We start from the raw sequence: 15,223 nt of genomic DNA, 5'->3' as shown, positions 1-15,223 counted from the left end.
TATTTTTGACCTGGGGTGTGGGCTGTTTTTGGCCATCAAAAGTTGAGATCTCAGGGACAAGTCGTAAAGAAAGAAGAACATGAAGTTTAGAATGCAATTCCTTTTTGCTGGTGAGCCAATATAAATTTTCAAATGCGTAATTAGTGAATTCAGTGATTCGGACGACTCCTTGAGAGTGGATGTCACACCTAGCACTACAAAGATACTAAAATGATGAGTAAAACGAATCAAAGCGAAAGTGCTTTTCCTCAGCCACTGTCACAAGCACTTTTCAGCCAGTGAAGTATATGTGAGCCGAGGACATAGGAGCAGGATCAAGTCAGTTCGCCATTCAAACTTGGTCCACCAATCAATAAAAGGATGTTTGCTATCTGATTGTGGTTAGGGTCTACTCTCCCGTCTCCCCACCCAACGCTGAACTCCCTGAGTCGCCATTATATAATATACGAAATACAACGCCCAATTTGCACTTCGCAAACGCAGTGATAAACAGCAATGTAACAACTAGATAATACTTGCATTATTGACAGCTTCTTCCCATTGTTACCAGACTTCTCTCACATTTTAAATTTAATGTTGATTTCACTCTTTGTGCACCTTTTCTGCAGCAGTAACATTGTATTCCTCGCTCTCTAATTTCTATTACCCTAATGCACTTCGTATGGTATGATCTGCCTGTACTGCACGTAAAACAAAACGTTTTACTGTACCTAGGTATGTGTGACAATAATAAATCACATTTTAAAAAAGTAAAATTTTCAACTTATTTAATTAGATGCATTCACTTATATTACACATTCATTAAGATGATAATTTGAGTGTTCATGAGAAAATAGACACATTTCAGCTTGCACTCATCATGACAAATTCTAAAGAAATATCAAAGTACATGGCAAACAACGTTTATACTGTCTGAGGGGAGAATGTTGACTGTTTGAGGTACGCTATAATTACTAGATGACATGCTTTTTAAAGTTGAAAGAGGTATGAATATTGTCCAGAATTGATTATTGTTGTTGACACAGGTCTTTCTCAAACGCAATGCTAATTAATCTGTCCCACCCTGTGTTTAATGCTCTAACTATTCAGGTGACCTCTGACTGGGATATGCAAGAGGGCACTGGCTGTACCGAGGGTCACACGGGAACCTCAGCTGCTGCACCACTTGCTGCGGGAATGATTGCACTGATGCTTCAGGTTCGTCCGTGCCTGACGTGGAGGGATGTTCAACACATCATTGTCTTCACATCGACACGGGTAAGAACCCAGCAAAACTGAACAAACTGCCATCTTTACATATGGTCCTTTACTATCTAACCCATTAGTTCCGTCCTGTTGTTTTTAAGTCACAACCCAGTATTTGACTCCGTTAAGTCACTTTATCCTGACATTCCTTTTACCTTCCTGTGCTTATCTAGCTTCACCCTAAATAATTGAATACCACCCACCTCAACTACAAACCACATTTCCATCATCCTCTGGGCAAAGATGGTTCCCCTGAATGATTTATTAGTAACTGTTGCATATTTTTCTCCCTTTGTTCTGACAACCTTGCAACAAAGCAGCATCTCTCTACCAAACCATTCCATAGCGTTAAAGATCTCCATCAGGTCACTCTCCAATCTTCTCTGTTATGTTGCCCGTTTCTTAGCTGCAAATGTACTGATCACTCACTAGGATTGATGAGTTTAGATTTTAGAGCTAGGTTTTATTGTCATGTGTATTCAAGTATAGGAGCACAGTGAATGGTCGACATTCCCACTGCCAACTTAGGTACAAAGGTACCTCGGTACAAAAACAGAAAAATAAAGAAATAAATTTAAAAATTGAACACTAGTTCTTCGTAGTAAAAAGTAGAACAATAGAAATAAAGTTAAATGTTTAACATGACAGTCCTTTCTTAATTCATGGGCCTGAAGACACTCCACACTAGGCTTTCCCCGAGGGAACACTCTCCTGCACTGGACACAGACTCTCCCACATTGGGCACACTCTGTCCCGCACTGGACATGCTCTCTCCGCACTGGGCATCACTCTCCCATACTGGGCACGCTCTGTCCCGCACTGGGCATGCTCTGTCCCGCACTGGGCATGCTCTCTTCCACACTGGGAATGCTCTCTCCCACACTGGACACACACTCTCCCACACTGGGTACACTCTGTCCCAGCTGGGCTCGCTCTCTCCCGCACTGGACATGCTCTCTCCTGCACTGGGCACGCTCTCTCCCATGTGGTCACACTCTCTCCCATGTGGACACACTCTCTCCCATGTGGGCACACTCTCTCCCATGTGGGCATGCTTTCTCCCGTGCTGGGCATGCTCTCTCCCACACTAGGCACGCTCTCTCCAGCACTGGGCACGCTCTCTCGCACGCTGGACACACTCTCTCCTATACTGGGCACGCTCTCTCCCACACTGGGCACACACTTTCCCACGTTAGGCACACTCTCTCCCGCACTGGGCGCGCTCTCTCCCGCACTGGGCGCGCTCTCTCCCGCACTGGGCGCGCTCTCTCCCGCACTGGGCACGATCTCTCCCGCGCTGGGCACGATCTCTCCCACACTAGGCATGCTCTCTCCCGCGCTGGGCACGATCTTTCCCACGCTAGGCACGCTCTCTCTCCCATGTGGGCACACTCCCGCCCATGCTGGGTACGTCTCACCCATGCTGGGCCCGTTTCCACCAGTGCTGGGCTAAGTCCCACCCGGGCTTGCCAGTCGCTGCTCAGCTTCTGTAAATAGTCTTACCTTTGAATGATACTCACTGGGAGCTTAGCATTGCCCATCTTACTTACTTCACTGCTGCTTCTCATGGTCTAGTATATCATGTTCTGTTGTGGTGGGTACTGATTGATGGTAGTTTCGCATTCCCTTCTTTGGGTGTGTATGTACATCTTAGCCAGGAGTCATAGAGGTCTACAGTGCAGAAAGAGGTCCTTCAGCCCATAAAGTCTGTGCTGGTCAGAAACAAAGAACTATTCTCTTCCCATTTTCCAGCTGTCGTCCCATAATCCACTCTCTTGACCACTGCTTTGGTTTCCCCACTTATTGAGACTTGGTTGAAATCTATCTGTATTTCCCTATTAAAAAGAGCTTTGATCAACCAGTGAATGGACCTCATCGATCAGAAGTTAGCCTGTGCTATATTAGTTAATCTAAACTGGGACTGCAGCTGAAATTTCTAAGCTCCTTGGGTGTCATCTATGGCTAAGCAATAACACCTTGGACTCTGAGCAAGAAGGTTATGGGTTCACATCCCACTCCAGCGGAAACTAATTCACAGTATGATGTAGATAATTTGTGAGGATCTGCTTGCTGTGTGTTTTACCCTGTTTTATACAATCAGTTCCACAGCACCGTTGTACAGGCATTGACAGTGACTGTCAACCTGGATTTGTAATGGACAGATTGTTCTCCAATATAACAGATATTTCGGGAATTCAGAGACTGTAAAGGCAATGGGTGTATGTATTTGATACGCATGGACTTCTTAATAAGCATTTAATGAAAAGACATGGCAGAAACTTGTATTTATTTATTTTTTAATCTATACCTATTAGTACCCTTCACCCCATATTTTGATTGTACAGGACAGGATCACAAGACTGACTTCCTCCTTTTCTATATGTAGAGCTAAGGTTTTGTGGCTGCAGTGATGATGAAACTGTCAGTATTCATGCTCATTACTCATCTGAAACTGAGAGTAATATCCTGAGTCCACATGTGCACAGGTTAGTGTGGAACCCAGGGATTCTTTGCATCTCCTAAGTTGACGATATTCATAGAACATTGAACAGTACAGCACAGTACAGGCCCTTCATCCCTCGATGTTGTGCCAGCCTTCTATCCTACTGTAAGATCAGACTAACCTACATACTCTTCATTGCACTAACTTTATCAGCAAGTGTGTGGAGGATAATATTTCATCCTCACTAACACTCAACGCTGGAGTCTCCCAGCGGTGCCTACTCAGCCCCCTACTGTACTCACTGTATACTCTTGACTGCGTCACCAAATACCAGACTAATGCCATTTACAAGTTCACTGATGACATCACCACAGTTGGTTAAATCTCAGATGGCAACGAAACAGACTACGGACGGGAGGTGGAAGACCTGGAAAAATGGTGCACTGAGCACAACCGAGCTCTCAATGCCGGCAAAACCAAGAAACTCATTATTGACTTTCGGCAGGATTTTACTCATGCCCCCCCTATACATTAACAGCACAGAGGTGGAACGAATGGAGAGTGTCAAGCTCCTGGGAGTGGTCATCCACAATAAGCATTCTTGGACTCTTCACGTGGACTCACTGGTTACAAAGGCCCAACAATGTCTCTTCTTCCTCAGGCAGCTGAGGAAATTTGGCATGACGGCGAATACCCTTGCCAACTTTTATAGGGGCACCATCGAGAGCTTTCTGTCTGAACATATCACTACCTGGTATGGCAACTGTACCATTCAAGATCGGAGACGGTTACAGAGAGCCTGGATAATCACAAAGACCAACCTCCCCATCTGCAGTATCGATCTACCAGGCCCGCTGTCAAGGAAAGGCCGCCAGCATTCTCAAAGATCCATCACACCCTAGCAATGTTTTTCTACAATCTCTACCATCGGGGAATAGGTACAGAAGCCTGAACACATGCACCAGGCAGTTTCGAAACAGTTTCTACCCTACTGTTGTTAGAATACTGAATGGACTCACAAACTCTTAACATTTGCCTGTACCTGTGATTTTGTTTTTGCCGCTGTTTACCTAATATTTACTATCTATGCTACTTAACTCTGATCTGCCTGTATTGCTCGAGGTGGAAGACCTGGAAAAATGGTGCACTGAGCACAACCGAGCTCTCAATGCCGGCAAAACCAAGAAACTCATTATTGACTTTCGGCAGGATGTTACTCATGCCCCCCCTATACATTAACAGCACAGAGGTGGAACGAATGGAGAGTGTCAAGCTCCTGGGAGTGGTCATCCACAATAAGCTTTCTTGGACTCTTCACGTGGACTCACTGGTTACAAAGGCCCAACAATGTCTCTTCTTCCTCAGGCAGCTGAGGAAATTTGGCATGACGGCGAATACCCTTGCCGACTTTTATCGGGGCGCCATCGAGAGCTTTCTGTCTGAACATATCACTACCTGGTATGGCAACTGTACCATTCAAGATCGGAAACGGTTACAGAGAGCCTGGATAATCACAAAGACCAACCTCCCCATCTGCAGAATCCATCTACCAGGCCCGCTGTCAAGGAAAGGCCGCCAGCATTCTCAAAGATCTATCACACCCTAGCAATGTTTTTCTACAACCTGTACCATCGGGGAGAAGGTACAGAAGTCTGAACACATGCACCAGGCAGTTTCGAAACAGTTTCTACCCTACTGTTGTTAGAATACTGAATGGACTCACAAACTCTTAACATTTGCCTGTACCTGTGATTTTGTTTTTGCCGCTGTTTACCTAATATTTACTATCTATGCTACTTAACTCTGATCTGCCTGTATTGCTCACAAGGCAAAGCTTTTCACTGTGCCTCAGTACACGTGACAATAAATTCAATTGAATTCCATGTGCCCATCCAAGATTTGCTTAAATGTCCCTAATGTATCTGACTCTACTACCACCACAGGCAGTGCATTCCACGCACCCACCACTCTGAGTAAAAAACCTACCTCTGACATCTCCCCTAAACCTTCCTCCAATTACCTTCAAATTATGCCCCTTTGTGATAGCCATTTCTGCCCTGGGAAAATGTCTCTGGCTATCTATGCCTCGCAACATCTTGTACATCTGTATCAAGTCACCGCTCATCCTTCTTCTCTCCAATGAGAAAAGCCCTAGCTCCCTCAGCCTTTCTTCATCAGACATGCCCTCCAGTCTGGGCAGCATCCTGGTAAAATCTCGTCTGCACTCTCTCTAATGCTTCCACATCCTTCCTAATAATGTGTTGACCAGAACTGAACACAATTCAAGAATCCCTTACCACCCACCCTCATGTTCCCACCTCTGCTGGGCTGAAAACAATGGGGAACCATTGAACCATTGAGGACTTCAACTGTCATACTCTTGGTAATGTTGAAGAATCCTTGGATAAATGCGACACATTGTTAACTGAGCCTTAACTAGGTTTATAACAATGCACTAAGTTCACAGGTGCTGCTAAACAACCTCTCTAACTTCAGAAGATTAATTTCTTTATTTTAATTTGTTCATGGGATATGGGCATCACTGGCTAGGTCAGCATTTATTGTCCAATCCTAATTGCCCAAAGGGAAGTTAAGAGTCAACCACATTGCTGTGGGTCTGGAGTCACATGTAGGCCAGACCCAGGCAAGGATGGCAGATTTCCTTCCCTAAAGGACTGTAATGAACCAGATGGGTTTTTATGATAACTGACAATGGTCCCTATTAGGCTAATTGTTTTTAAAATGACGTATTTGTTGAATATAACATTTCTCCACTGCGATCAGAAATTCCACCTACCTTTTCAACATATTTTAAAAATTATTTTTAAAGTTTATGATATTTTACTTTAAATTCCAAAGGTATGGCCCAATTAATTGTGTTCTCTGTAAATTTAAAACTTAAAAGTGAATGGTTTGAGCGTTTTATGCTTGCTGGTTTGCTGTCTGTGCGATTACTTCAGTGTGATTGGCTGCTTACCCTGCTTGATAACATCACTGCTTCTTCATGATTGGACATCCCTTTGATGTGTTGCCAGATTCAATCTGAATTTGGGAAAGGGGAAGCCCATACCACAGGAATTACTGGGCCTTTCTCAAAGTCAACAACAAGTGCCATCACACAAAATCCATCTTTGTTTTTCATTTTGTCCTTATTTTCCCTCTTTACCTGGCTGGATTCGAAACATCGCTCAGAATTTAACCTCCTCCAAATGAGATATTCTTTTTTCTAATAGTGCTCTGGTTCCTGCATATGCTTGTGGAGGTCCAAATAAACAAGATTTACTGGAAGTTAAAAGTGAAAAATCCAAAGGAAACGTGATTTTTGGGGAAGTTGCAGGAAGTATAATTTGAGGAAACGCCATTGCCTTGGGCTATGGTTACATAACTTCCCCTTTAGATTTTATCATCGACACAGAAAATAAATGACTTCAAGATTAATTCAAAATGTGTCAGTTCAAACATTTGAACCTATTTATTTGACTGGCCATGTCTGGTTTCAGTACAATTCAATACAATTAAAGAATTTATATTGTACAGTCCACGACCTCTGAAAGTGCCAAAGTATTTGACAACCAATAGAGTATCATTCAGGTGTACAGGGGGTCCCTGATTTGCAAATGCTCACACTTACAATAGTGATCCCATACAGGGGTGCAATTTTGAAGACCTGTCTTCCAAACATTTCCTGTACTTATGAACGGCTGCTCTATCTGTCCTGCATTGTGTTCCTACTTGCAGACAAATCATCTCAGGACCCCCCTAGACAACCCAGAGACTGCCTGTGGTTGCTGCTGTAATGTCAGAAAATCCAGCCTGTTTGACTCATGGATGGTCTCAGCACAGAAGGAGCCCATCTCGTCAGCTCCAGTCAGAAATGATCTGACTACGCTAATCCCACTTTCCAGTTTGAATGCAGTGCGCTCACTCAAACAGTGATGAGTGAAGTGTCTGTTTTAATGGCGTTGCTCCTGGAAAAATATTGGCCAGGATCTCTCACAGAACTTCCTGGCTCTTCTGTTGAAATAGTGCGTTCAGTTTTTAATAAGTTCAACTGGAAAGGAGGATGGCCTCTTGGCTCCTGACAGCTTTTCAACAAGGGTAGGGCTTATACAATTAATGGCTGGACCTTGGGTAGTGTTGTAGAACAGAGAGACCTAAGGGTTCAAGAACATAATTCTTTGAAGTTTGCATCACATATAGAGAGTGGTTAAAAAAGGTATTTAGCAGCCTTCATTGCTCAGTCCTTTAAGTATAGGAGTCGGGACGTGATGTTATTCAAGTCACTTATGAGGTCTCTTCTGCAACACTGTGTCCCGTTCTGGTTGCCCAGTTATGGGAAGGATATTATTAAGCTGGAGGGGGTTGAGAAGAGATTTTCCAGGATGTTGCTGTGTGTGGAGGGTTTGAGTTATAAAGAAGGGCTATGACCTCTTTCACTGGAGCTTAGGAGGTTGAGAGGCAACCTAATAAAAGTTTATACAATAATGAAGGGTATTGATAAAGTTAATGGTTGTTGTCTTTTCCTTAGGATGGGGGATTTCAAGACTAGGGGGCACATTTTTAAGGTGAGAGAAGAGAGATTCAAAAAAGACATGAGAGACAAATTTTTTTACTCAGAGGGTATTTCGCGTGTGGGATGAACTTGCTGAGGAAGTGGTGGATGTGGGTACAATTACAATATTTAAAAGACATTTGGATAAGTACATGAATAGGAAAGGGTTGAACAAAGAACAAAGAAAGTTACAATGCAGGAACAGGCTCTTCGGCCCTCCAAACCTGCGCCGATCCAGATTCTCTATCCAAACCTGCTCCCTATTTTCTAAGGGTCCATATCCCTTCGCTCCCTGCCTACACATCTATCTGTCAAGATCATCTTAAATGACGCTATCGTTTCCACTCCTACCACCTCCACTGGCAACACATTCCAGGCACCTCAACATAAAGAATTTTCCATGCATATCTCCCCTAAACGTTTCCCCTCTCACTTTGAAATTGTGACCCCTAGTAATTGAGTTCCCTTACTCTGGGAAAAGGCTTCTTGCTATCCACCCTGTCTATCCCTGTCATGATTTTATAGACCTCAATCAGGTCTCCTGTCAATCTTGGTCTTTCTAATGAAAATAATCCTAATCTACTCAACCTCTCTTCATAGCTAGTGCCCTCCGTACCAAGCAACATCCTGTTGAGCCTCTTCTGCACTGTCTCCAAAGCATCCACATCCTTTTGGTAATGTGGTGACCAGAACTGTATGCAGTATTCCAAATGTGCCCAAACAAAAGTCTTATACAACTGTAACATGACCTGCCAACTCTTGTACTCAATACCCCATCCAATGAAGGAAAGCTTGCCATATGCCTTCTTGACCACTCTACTGACCGGTGTTGCCACCTTCAGGGAACAATGGACCTGAACACCCAGATCTCTCTGTACGTCAACTTTTCCCCAGGATCTTTCCATTTACTGTGTAGTTCATTCTTGCATTGGATCTTCCAAACTGCATCGCCTCACATTTGCCCGGATTGAACTCCATCTGCCATTTCTTTGCCCAACTCTCCAACCTATCTATATTCTGCTGTAATCTGTGACAGTGCCCTTTACTATCTGCTATTCCACCAATCATAGAGTCTTCTGCAAACTTTCTAATCAGGCAATCTACACCTTCCTCCAAACCATTTATATATATCACAAACAACGGTGGTCCCAGCATGGATCTCTGTGGAACTCCACTGGTCACAGGTCTCCATTTTGAGAAACCCCCTTCCAACTGCTCTCTGTCTCCTGTTGCCTAGCCAGTTCTCTATCTATCTAGCTAGAACACCCTGGATCCCATGCAACTTTACCTTCTCCATCAGCCTACCATGTGGAACCTTATCAAACGCCTTACTGAAGTCCATGTATGTGAGATCTACATCCCTTCCCTCATCAATCAACTTTGTCACCTCCTCAAAGAATTATATTAGGTTTGTAAGACATGACCTACCCTGCAAAAAGCCATGTTGCCTATCATTGATAAGCCCATTTTCTTCCAAATGGGAATATATCCTATCCCTCAGTATCTTCTCCAGCAGCTTCCCTACCACTGACGTCAGGCTGACAGGTCTGTAATTACCTGGATTATCCCTGCTACCCTTCTCAAACAAGAGGACAACATTAGCAATTCTCCAGTCCTTCGGGACCTCACCCATGTTCAAGGATGCTGCAAAGGTATCTGTTAAAGCCACAGCTATTTCCTGTTTCGCTTCTCTCAGTAACCTGGGATAGATCCCATCCAGACCTAGGGACTTGTCCACCTTAATGCCTTTTAGAATACCCAACATTTCCTCCCTCCTTATGCCAACCTGACCTAGAGTAATCAAAGGTCTATCCTTAACCTCAACATCCACCATGTCCCTCTCCTCAGTGAATACCAATGCAAGGTACTCATTAAGAATTTCACCCACTTTCTCTGACTCCTCGCATAACTTTCCTTCTTTGCCCTTGAGTGGGCAAACCCTTTCTCTAGTTACCTCCCGTGTTCTTTATATATGAATAAAAGGCTTTGGGATTTTCCTTAACCCTCTTTGCTAAGGATATCTTATGACCCTTTTAGCCCTCTTAATTCCTTATTTCAGATTGGTCATACATTCCTGATATTCTTCCAAAGCTTCACCTGTCTTCCATTGCCCAGACCTTATATACGCATCCCTTTGGAGGGGTATGGGCCAGGAACAGGCAGGTGGAATTGTTTGGGATTATGTTCAGCATGGGCTGGTTGGATGAAGGGTTTGTTTCTGTGCGGTATGACTCTATGACTCTGTACTGTGGTTGAGGTTCGAAGGCATAAGTTCAGATTCAGAGTAAAGCAGGCTGTCCACTGAGTTGTGGCTAGCATCTGCAAATGGGATTTGATGTTGTACAGGGGTGTGGGGAGAATAAGAACTGCTGAGGGGTAAATGACTCTTAATTCACTGATCACAATGTCACCTTTATTCTGTTTTTTCTCTTTAGTTTGATGACCGCATCGCTGGATGGAAAGTGAATGGTGCTGGGTTCAGCCATAGTCACCAGCATGGTTTTGGGTTGCTGAATGCCTGGAGGATGGTTAATGCTGCAAAGGTACATAGTTATGCTGATATTATTTTGGTATTATGAAGCCCATCTAATGGTGTTAATTAAGCTTGAAGAATGGGAAGGTCAGCTGGGGTCCTTGCTGCTGGTTGACCGGAGCACATGCTAGACTTAGTGACATTATCATTGCTGACCATCTTGCTTCCGCACTCTCCTGTGCTCAGCAATGTTTCAGGATCAGCTTCCTGACAACATAATCAATGAAGAGCTGCTAAATCAATAAAACAATGTTATTTTTTAAAGGAAGACATCATAACGTTGTTGTTATCGAACAGTTGGCTTGAACTGATGAAATGTGTGAGTCCAAAAAAATAGCCTCCGTCAAGTTATCTTCCAGGATACTTCATGTGTGCTGGGTGGCATCACTTGTATTGACTTTCTGCCCATTAGCACCATGACCTCCACAATGGGTCAAGTAAAGAGGCAGCTCCTGAATCCTCCCAGGCTGGAACGGGTTAAAACTTTGAGCTGTCGGGACCAATTACTAAAATTGGCCGTTCACCCAACTGAATCAATCAGAAACCACCCCACACTGTCACCAAATGGAATCACAGAGTTGTAACAGTGCCGAAGGAGGCTGTTCGGTCTGTCCTGTCTGTACTAGCTCTCCAAATGAGTATTGTGACTTAGTGCCATTCTCCTGCCCATTACACATAACCCTGAATATTGTTTCTATCCAAATAACCATCCAAATGCCTCCCTTGAATGCCTCAATTGAACTGTCTCCACCCCACTTTCAGGCAGTGCATTTCAGACTATCAGTACTCACTGTGTGAATAAGGTTTTTCCTCATCTCACTTTTTGCTTCTCCTGCAAATTAGATCATATCTGTGACCTCCCATTCTCGATCCTTTTCGTCTTTGGAACAAGTCACCCCCCCCCCCCGTCTACTCTGCCCAGCTCCTGTCAAATCCTGTCTCAGCCTTCTCTTTTCCAACTTCTCCACTCTTTCCTCATAACTGAAGTCTCTCATCCCCAGACCCATTCTTGTGAAACTCATCTGCACGCTCTCCAATGTGTTTACACCCAGACTTAAATGTGGTGTCCAGAACTGCACACAGTACTCCGGCTGACCTAGTGATCTAACTATAGTCTAACACCAGTTCAGCATAACCGCCTTGCTCTTGTACACCTTGGTCCGATTAATAAAGCCAAGGATACTGTATGTTTTATTAACTGCTTGATTTAGATTTAGATTTTATTGTCATGTTTACTCGAATGCAGGAGTACAGGGATAATTGTACAAAATTATCATTCCCTGACCTTTCCACCTTTACTCAATTATCCACAGAGCTGCTTGTCTGTTTCTGCACACTGGTTTAGGAAACTATATTTTGTATTGTGTCCCATTGTTCTTTGTAGCAAAATGTAGTATCATGTTTCTGCCTTGAATTTCACTCTGACACCTACCTGCCTTCTCCACAAACAAGGCAATACCTTTTGCACTGTACTCTTCACAGTTCCAGAGCTCCCAGTTTATCATCCACCAATTTGGCAGCTGACTCTTCACACCAAGACCTGAGAGTCCCCCTCTCACCCTAAACTATGCCCTCTAGTTCTGGATTCCTCCACCCCAGGGAAAAGACCTTGTCTATTTACCCTATTCATGCCCCTCATGATTTTCTATACCTGTATAAGGTTACCCCTCAGCCTCCAACACTCCAGGGAAAATAGCCCCAGCCTATTCAGTTTCTCCCAATAGCTCAAACCCTCCAACCCTGGCAACATCCTTATTAATCTTTTCTGAACCCTTTCAAGTGTTTCACAAAATCCTTCCTATAGGAGGGAAGTGGCCTAACCAGTGTCCTGTACAGCTGCAACATGACCTCCCAACTCCTTTACTCAATGCTCTAACCAATAAAAGAAAGCATACCAAATATCTTCTTCACTATCCTATCTACCTGCGACTCCACTTTCAAGGAGCTATGAACCTGCACTGCAAAGTTTCTTTGTTCAGCAACCCTCCCCAGGACCTTATCATTAAGTGTATAAGTCCTTCCCTGATTTGCCGTTCCAGAGCTCCCAGTTTATCATCCACCAATTTGGCAGCTGACTCTTCACACCAAGACCTGAGAGTCCCCCTCTCACCCTAAACTATGCCCTCTAGTTCTGGACTCCTCCACCCCAGGGAAAAGACCTTGTCTATTTACCCTATTCATGCCCCTCATGATTTTCTATACCTGTATAAGGTTACCCCTCAGCCTCCAACACTCCAGGGAAAATAGCCCCAGCCTATTCAGTTTCTCCCAATAGCTCAAACCCTCCAACCCTGGCAACATCCTTATTAATCTTTTCTGAACCCTTTCAAGTTTCACAAAATCCTTCCTATAGGAGGGAAGTGCCCTAACCAATGTCCTGTACAGCTGCATCATGACCTCCCAACTCCTGTACTCAATGCTCTAACCAATAAAAGAAAGCATACCAAATATCTTCTTCACTATCCTATCTACCTGTGACTCCACTTTCAAGGAGCTATGAACCTGCACTGCAAAGTTTCTTTGTTTAGCAACCCTCCCCAGGACCTTACCATTAAGTGTATAAGTCCTTCCCTGATTTGCCCTTCAAAATGCAGCACCTCACACTTAATTAAATTAAACTTCATCTGTCACTCCTCTGATCAAGAACCTTCTTCGCTGTCCACTGCACCTCCAAATTTTGGTGTCATCTGCAAACCTACAAACCGTACCTCCTATGTTCACATCCAAATCATTTATATAAGTGACGAAAAGTAGTGGACCCACCACCTATCCTTGTGTTGTCATTTGTTATAACCTTTCTTCATTTGGGAAGACCTTTGTGTACTATGTTGTCCCATTCAGAACTGGAGTAGACCATTCAGCCCCTTTGTGACAGTTCCACCAAATGATTAGATCTTGGCTCAACTCTATTTACTCCCTACGTTGCTGCATCTTCTTTGAAGCCCTCATTTAATGGAATACTATCAACCACACAATTGGAATTCTCAATTACGAACAGCTGCAACTTTTTGAGGGGGTCAGGATTCCACATCACCACCCTTTGTGTTAAAAAATGTTTTCTTAGTTTCAATCCAAAATAGTTTCCTTCAGACTTTAAGAGTCTGTTGCCATATTCTATATTCCTTCACCATCTTCTCTATTTAGTTGCTTGAGCTCTTTTATTGATTTGGATGCATTGAATGGATCACCCCAAAATGTTCTAACCACAAAGGAATCAAAACCAAGGATGTGCACCATGTTCTCATAATTTAACTCCTTTAACCCAGAGCTCACACTGCACCACCAGCATTTATTGCCCATCCCTAGTTGCCCTTGAGAAGGTGGTGGTGAGCTGTCTTCTTGAACCGCTGCAGTCCACCTGCTGTGAGTTGTTCCATAATGCCCTTAGGGAAGGAATTCCAGGATTTTGACCTGGCAACAGTGAAGGAACGGCGATTTATTTCCCAGTCAGGATGGTGACTGGTTTGGAGGGAAACTGCAGGTGATGGTGTTCCTATGTATCTGCAGCCCTTGTCCTTCTACATGGAAGTGGTCATGGGTTTAGAAGGTGCTGCATAACAAACCATAATGAATTTCTGCAGTGCATCTTGTAGATGGCACACACTACTATCAATGCTAGACCAATGTTTATATTGGTTTATGTTAACCATGAAAGCTAACCTATTCACTCACTCAGCTGATAATGGGAGGCAAGTCATAACTTCTAACATTAAGTAATCCCCTGTTATATGAAAAGCACCTTCACTATCCTATTACATAGAATTAGGTTGAACTATATACAAGGTCTAGATCACCAAGTCTGACAGGCCAACTAGAACCAAGAGACACCATTCACCCAATGACATACGAGAAACTATAAGGAATGGAAGCAAGTGAAAAGGAATTATAAAAATCAGAAAGATAATTTGTTGATTTATTTTGTTCATAGAATGTAGCTGGAAAGGGAATAGCTGAGTAATTGGAAGAGGTTGACAGGTGTTCTTATAGAGGTTTTAAAAATCATGAGAGGTATAGATCAGGTGAATGGCAGGTGTCTTTTCCTTAGGGTGGGGTATTTCAAGACTAGGGAGCATATTTTTAAGGTAAGAGAAGAGAGATTTAAAAAGACATGAGGGACAGTTGTTTTTTACACAGAAAACAGTTTGCATGTGGAATGAACTTCCAGAGGGAGTGATGGATGCAAGTACAGTTACATTCACATTGTGGGAAAAGGTTTGGAGGGATGTGGGCCAAGCACAGGCAGATGAGACTAGTTTAATTTGGAATCATGGTTGGCATGGACCGGGTGGACTAAAAGGTCTGCCAAGGCAATTAATAGGATTTTAAGAATCAAGTAATAGTGTGAGACTGGCAGCCTGAATAGCTATGTGCCTGAAATTACTGAAACACTTGGATTTTTGCATCAATTCATGAGCTTTCATGGGCACAATTGTTTGTGGAACGACAGCTC

At 43.5% G+C, this 15,223-nt stretch overlaps 1 protein-coding gene across 2 annotated transcripts in view; it reads left to right on the top strand.

The window, feature by feature from the left end:
• pcsk7 (proprotein convertase subtilisin/kexin type 7) overlaps positions 1 to 15,223 on the top strand; it is a 214,200-nt gene that overhangs the window by 145,760 nt on the left and 53,217 nt on the right. For both annotated transcript variants that reach the window (XM_043676630.1, XM_043676631.1), the window contains exons 9-10: positions 1,090 to 1,257; positions 10,676 to 10,783. In XM_043676630.1, the coding sequence (XP_043532565.1) occupies positions 1,090 to 1,257; positions 10,676 to 10,783 (276 nt within the window). The remainder of the gene's footprint in view (positions 1 to 1,089; positions 1,258 to 10,675; positions 10,784 to 15,223) is intronic.

The sequence above is a fragment of the Chiloscyllium plagiosum genome, chromosome 35 (genome assembly GCF_004010195.1).
Source record: "Chiloscyllium plagiosum isolate BGI_BamShark_2017 chromosome 35, ASM401019v2, whole genome shotgun sequence".
Classification (NCBI taxonomy): Eukaryota; Metazoa; Chordata; class Chondrichthyes; order Orectolobiformes; family Hemiscylliidae; genus Chiloscyllium; species Chiloscyllium plagiosum.
The sequence above is the reverse complement of the archived record's forward strand: the minus strand, read 5'-3'. Positions and strand labels throughout refer to the sequence as shown.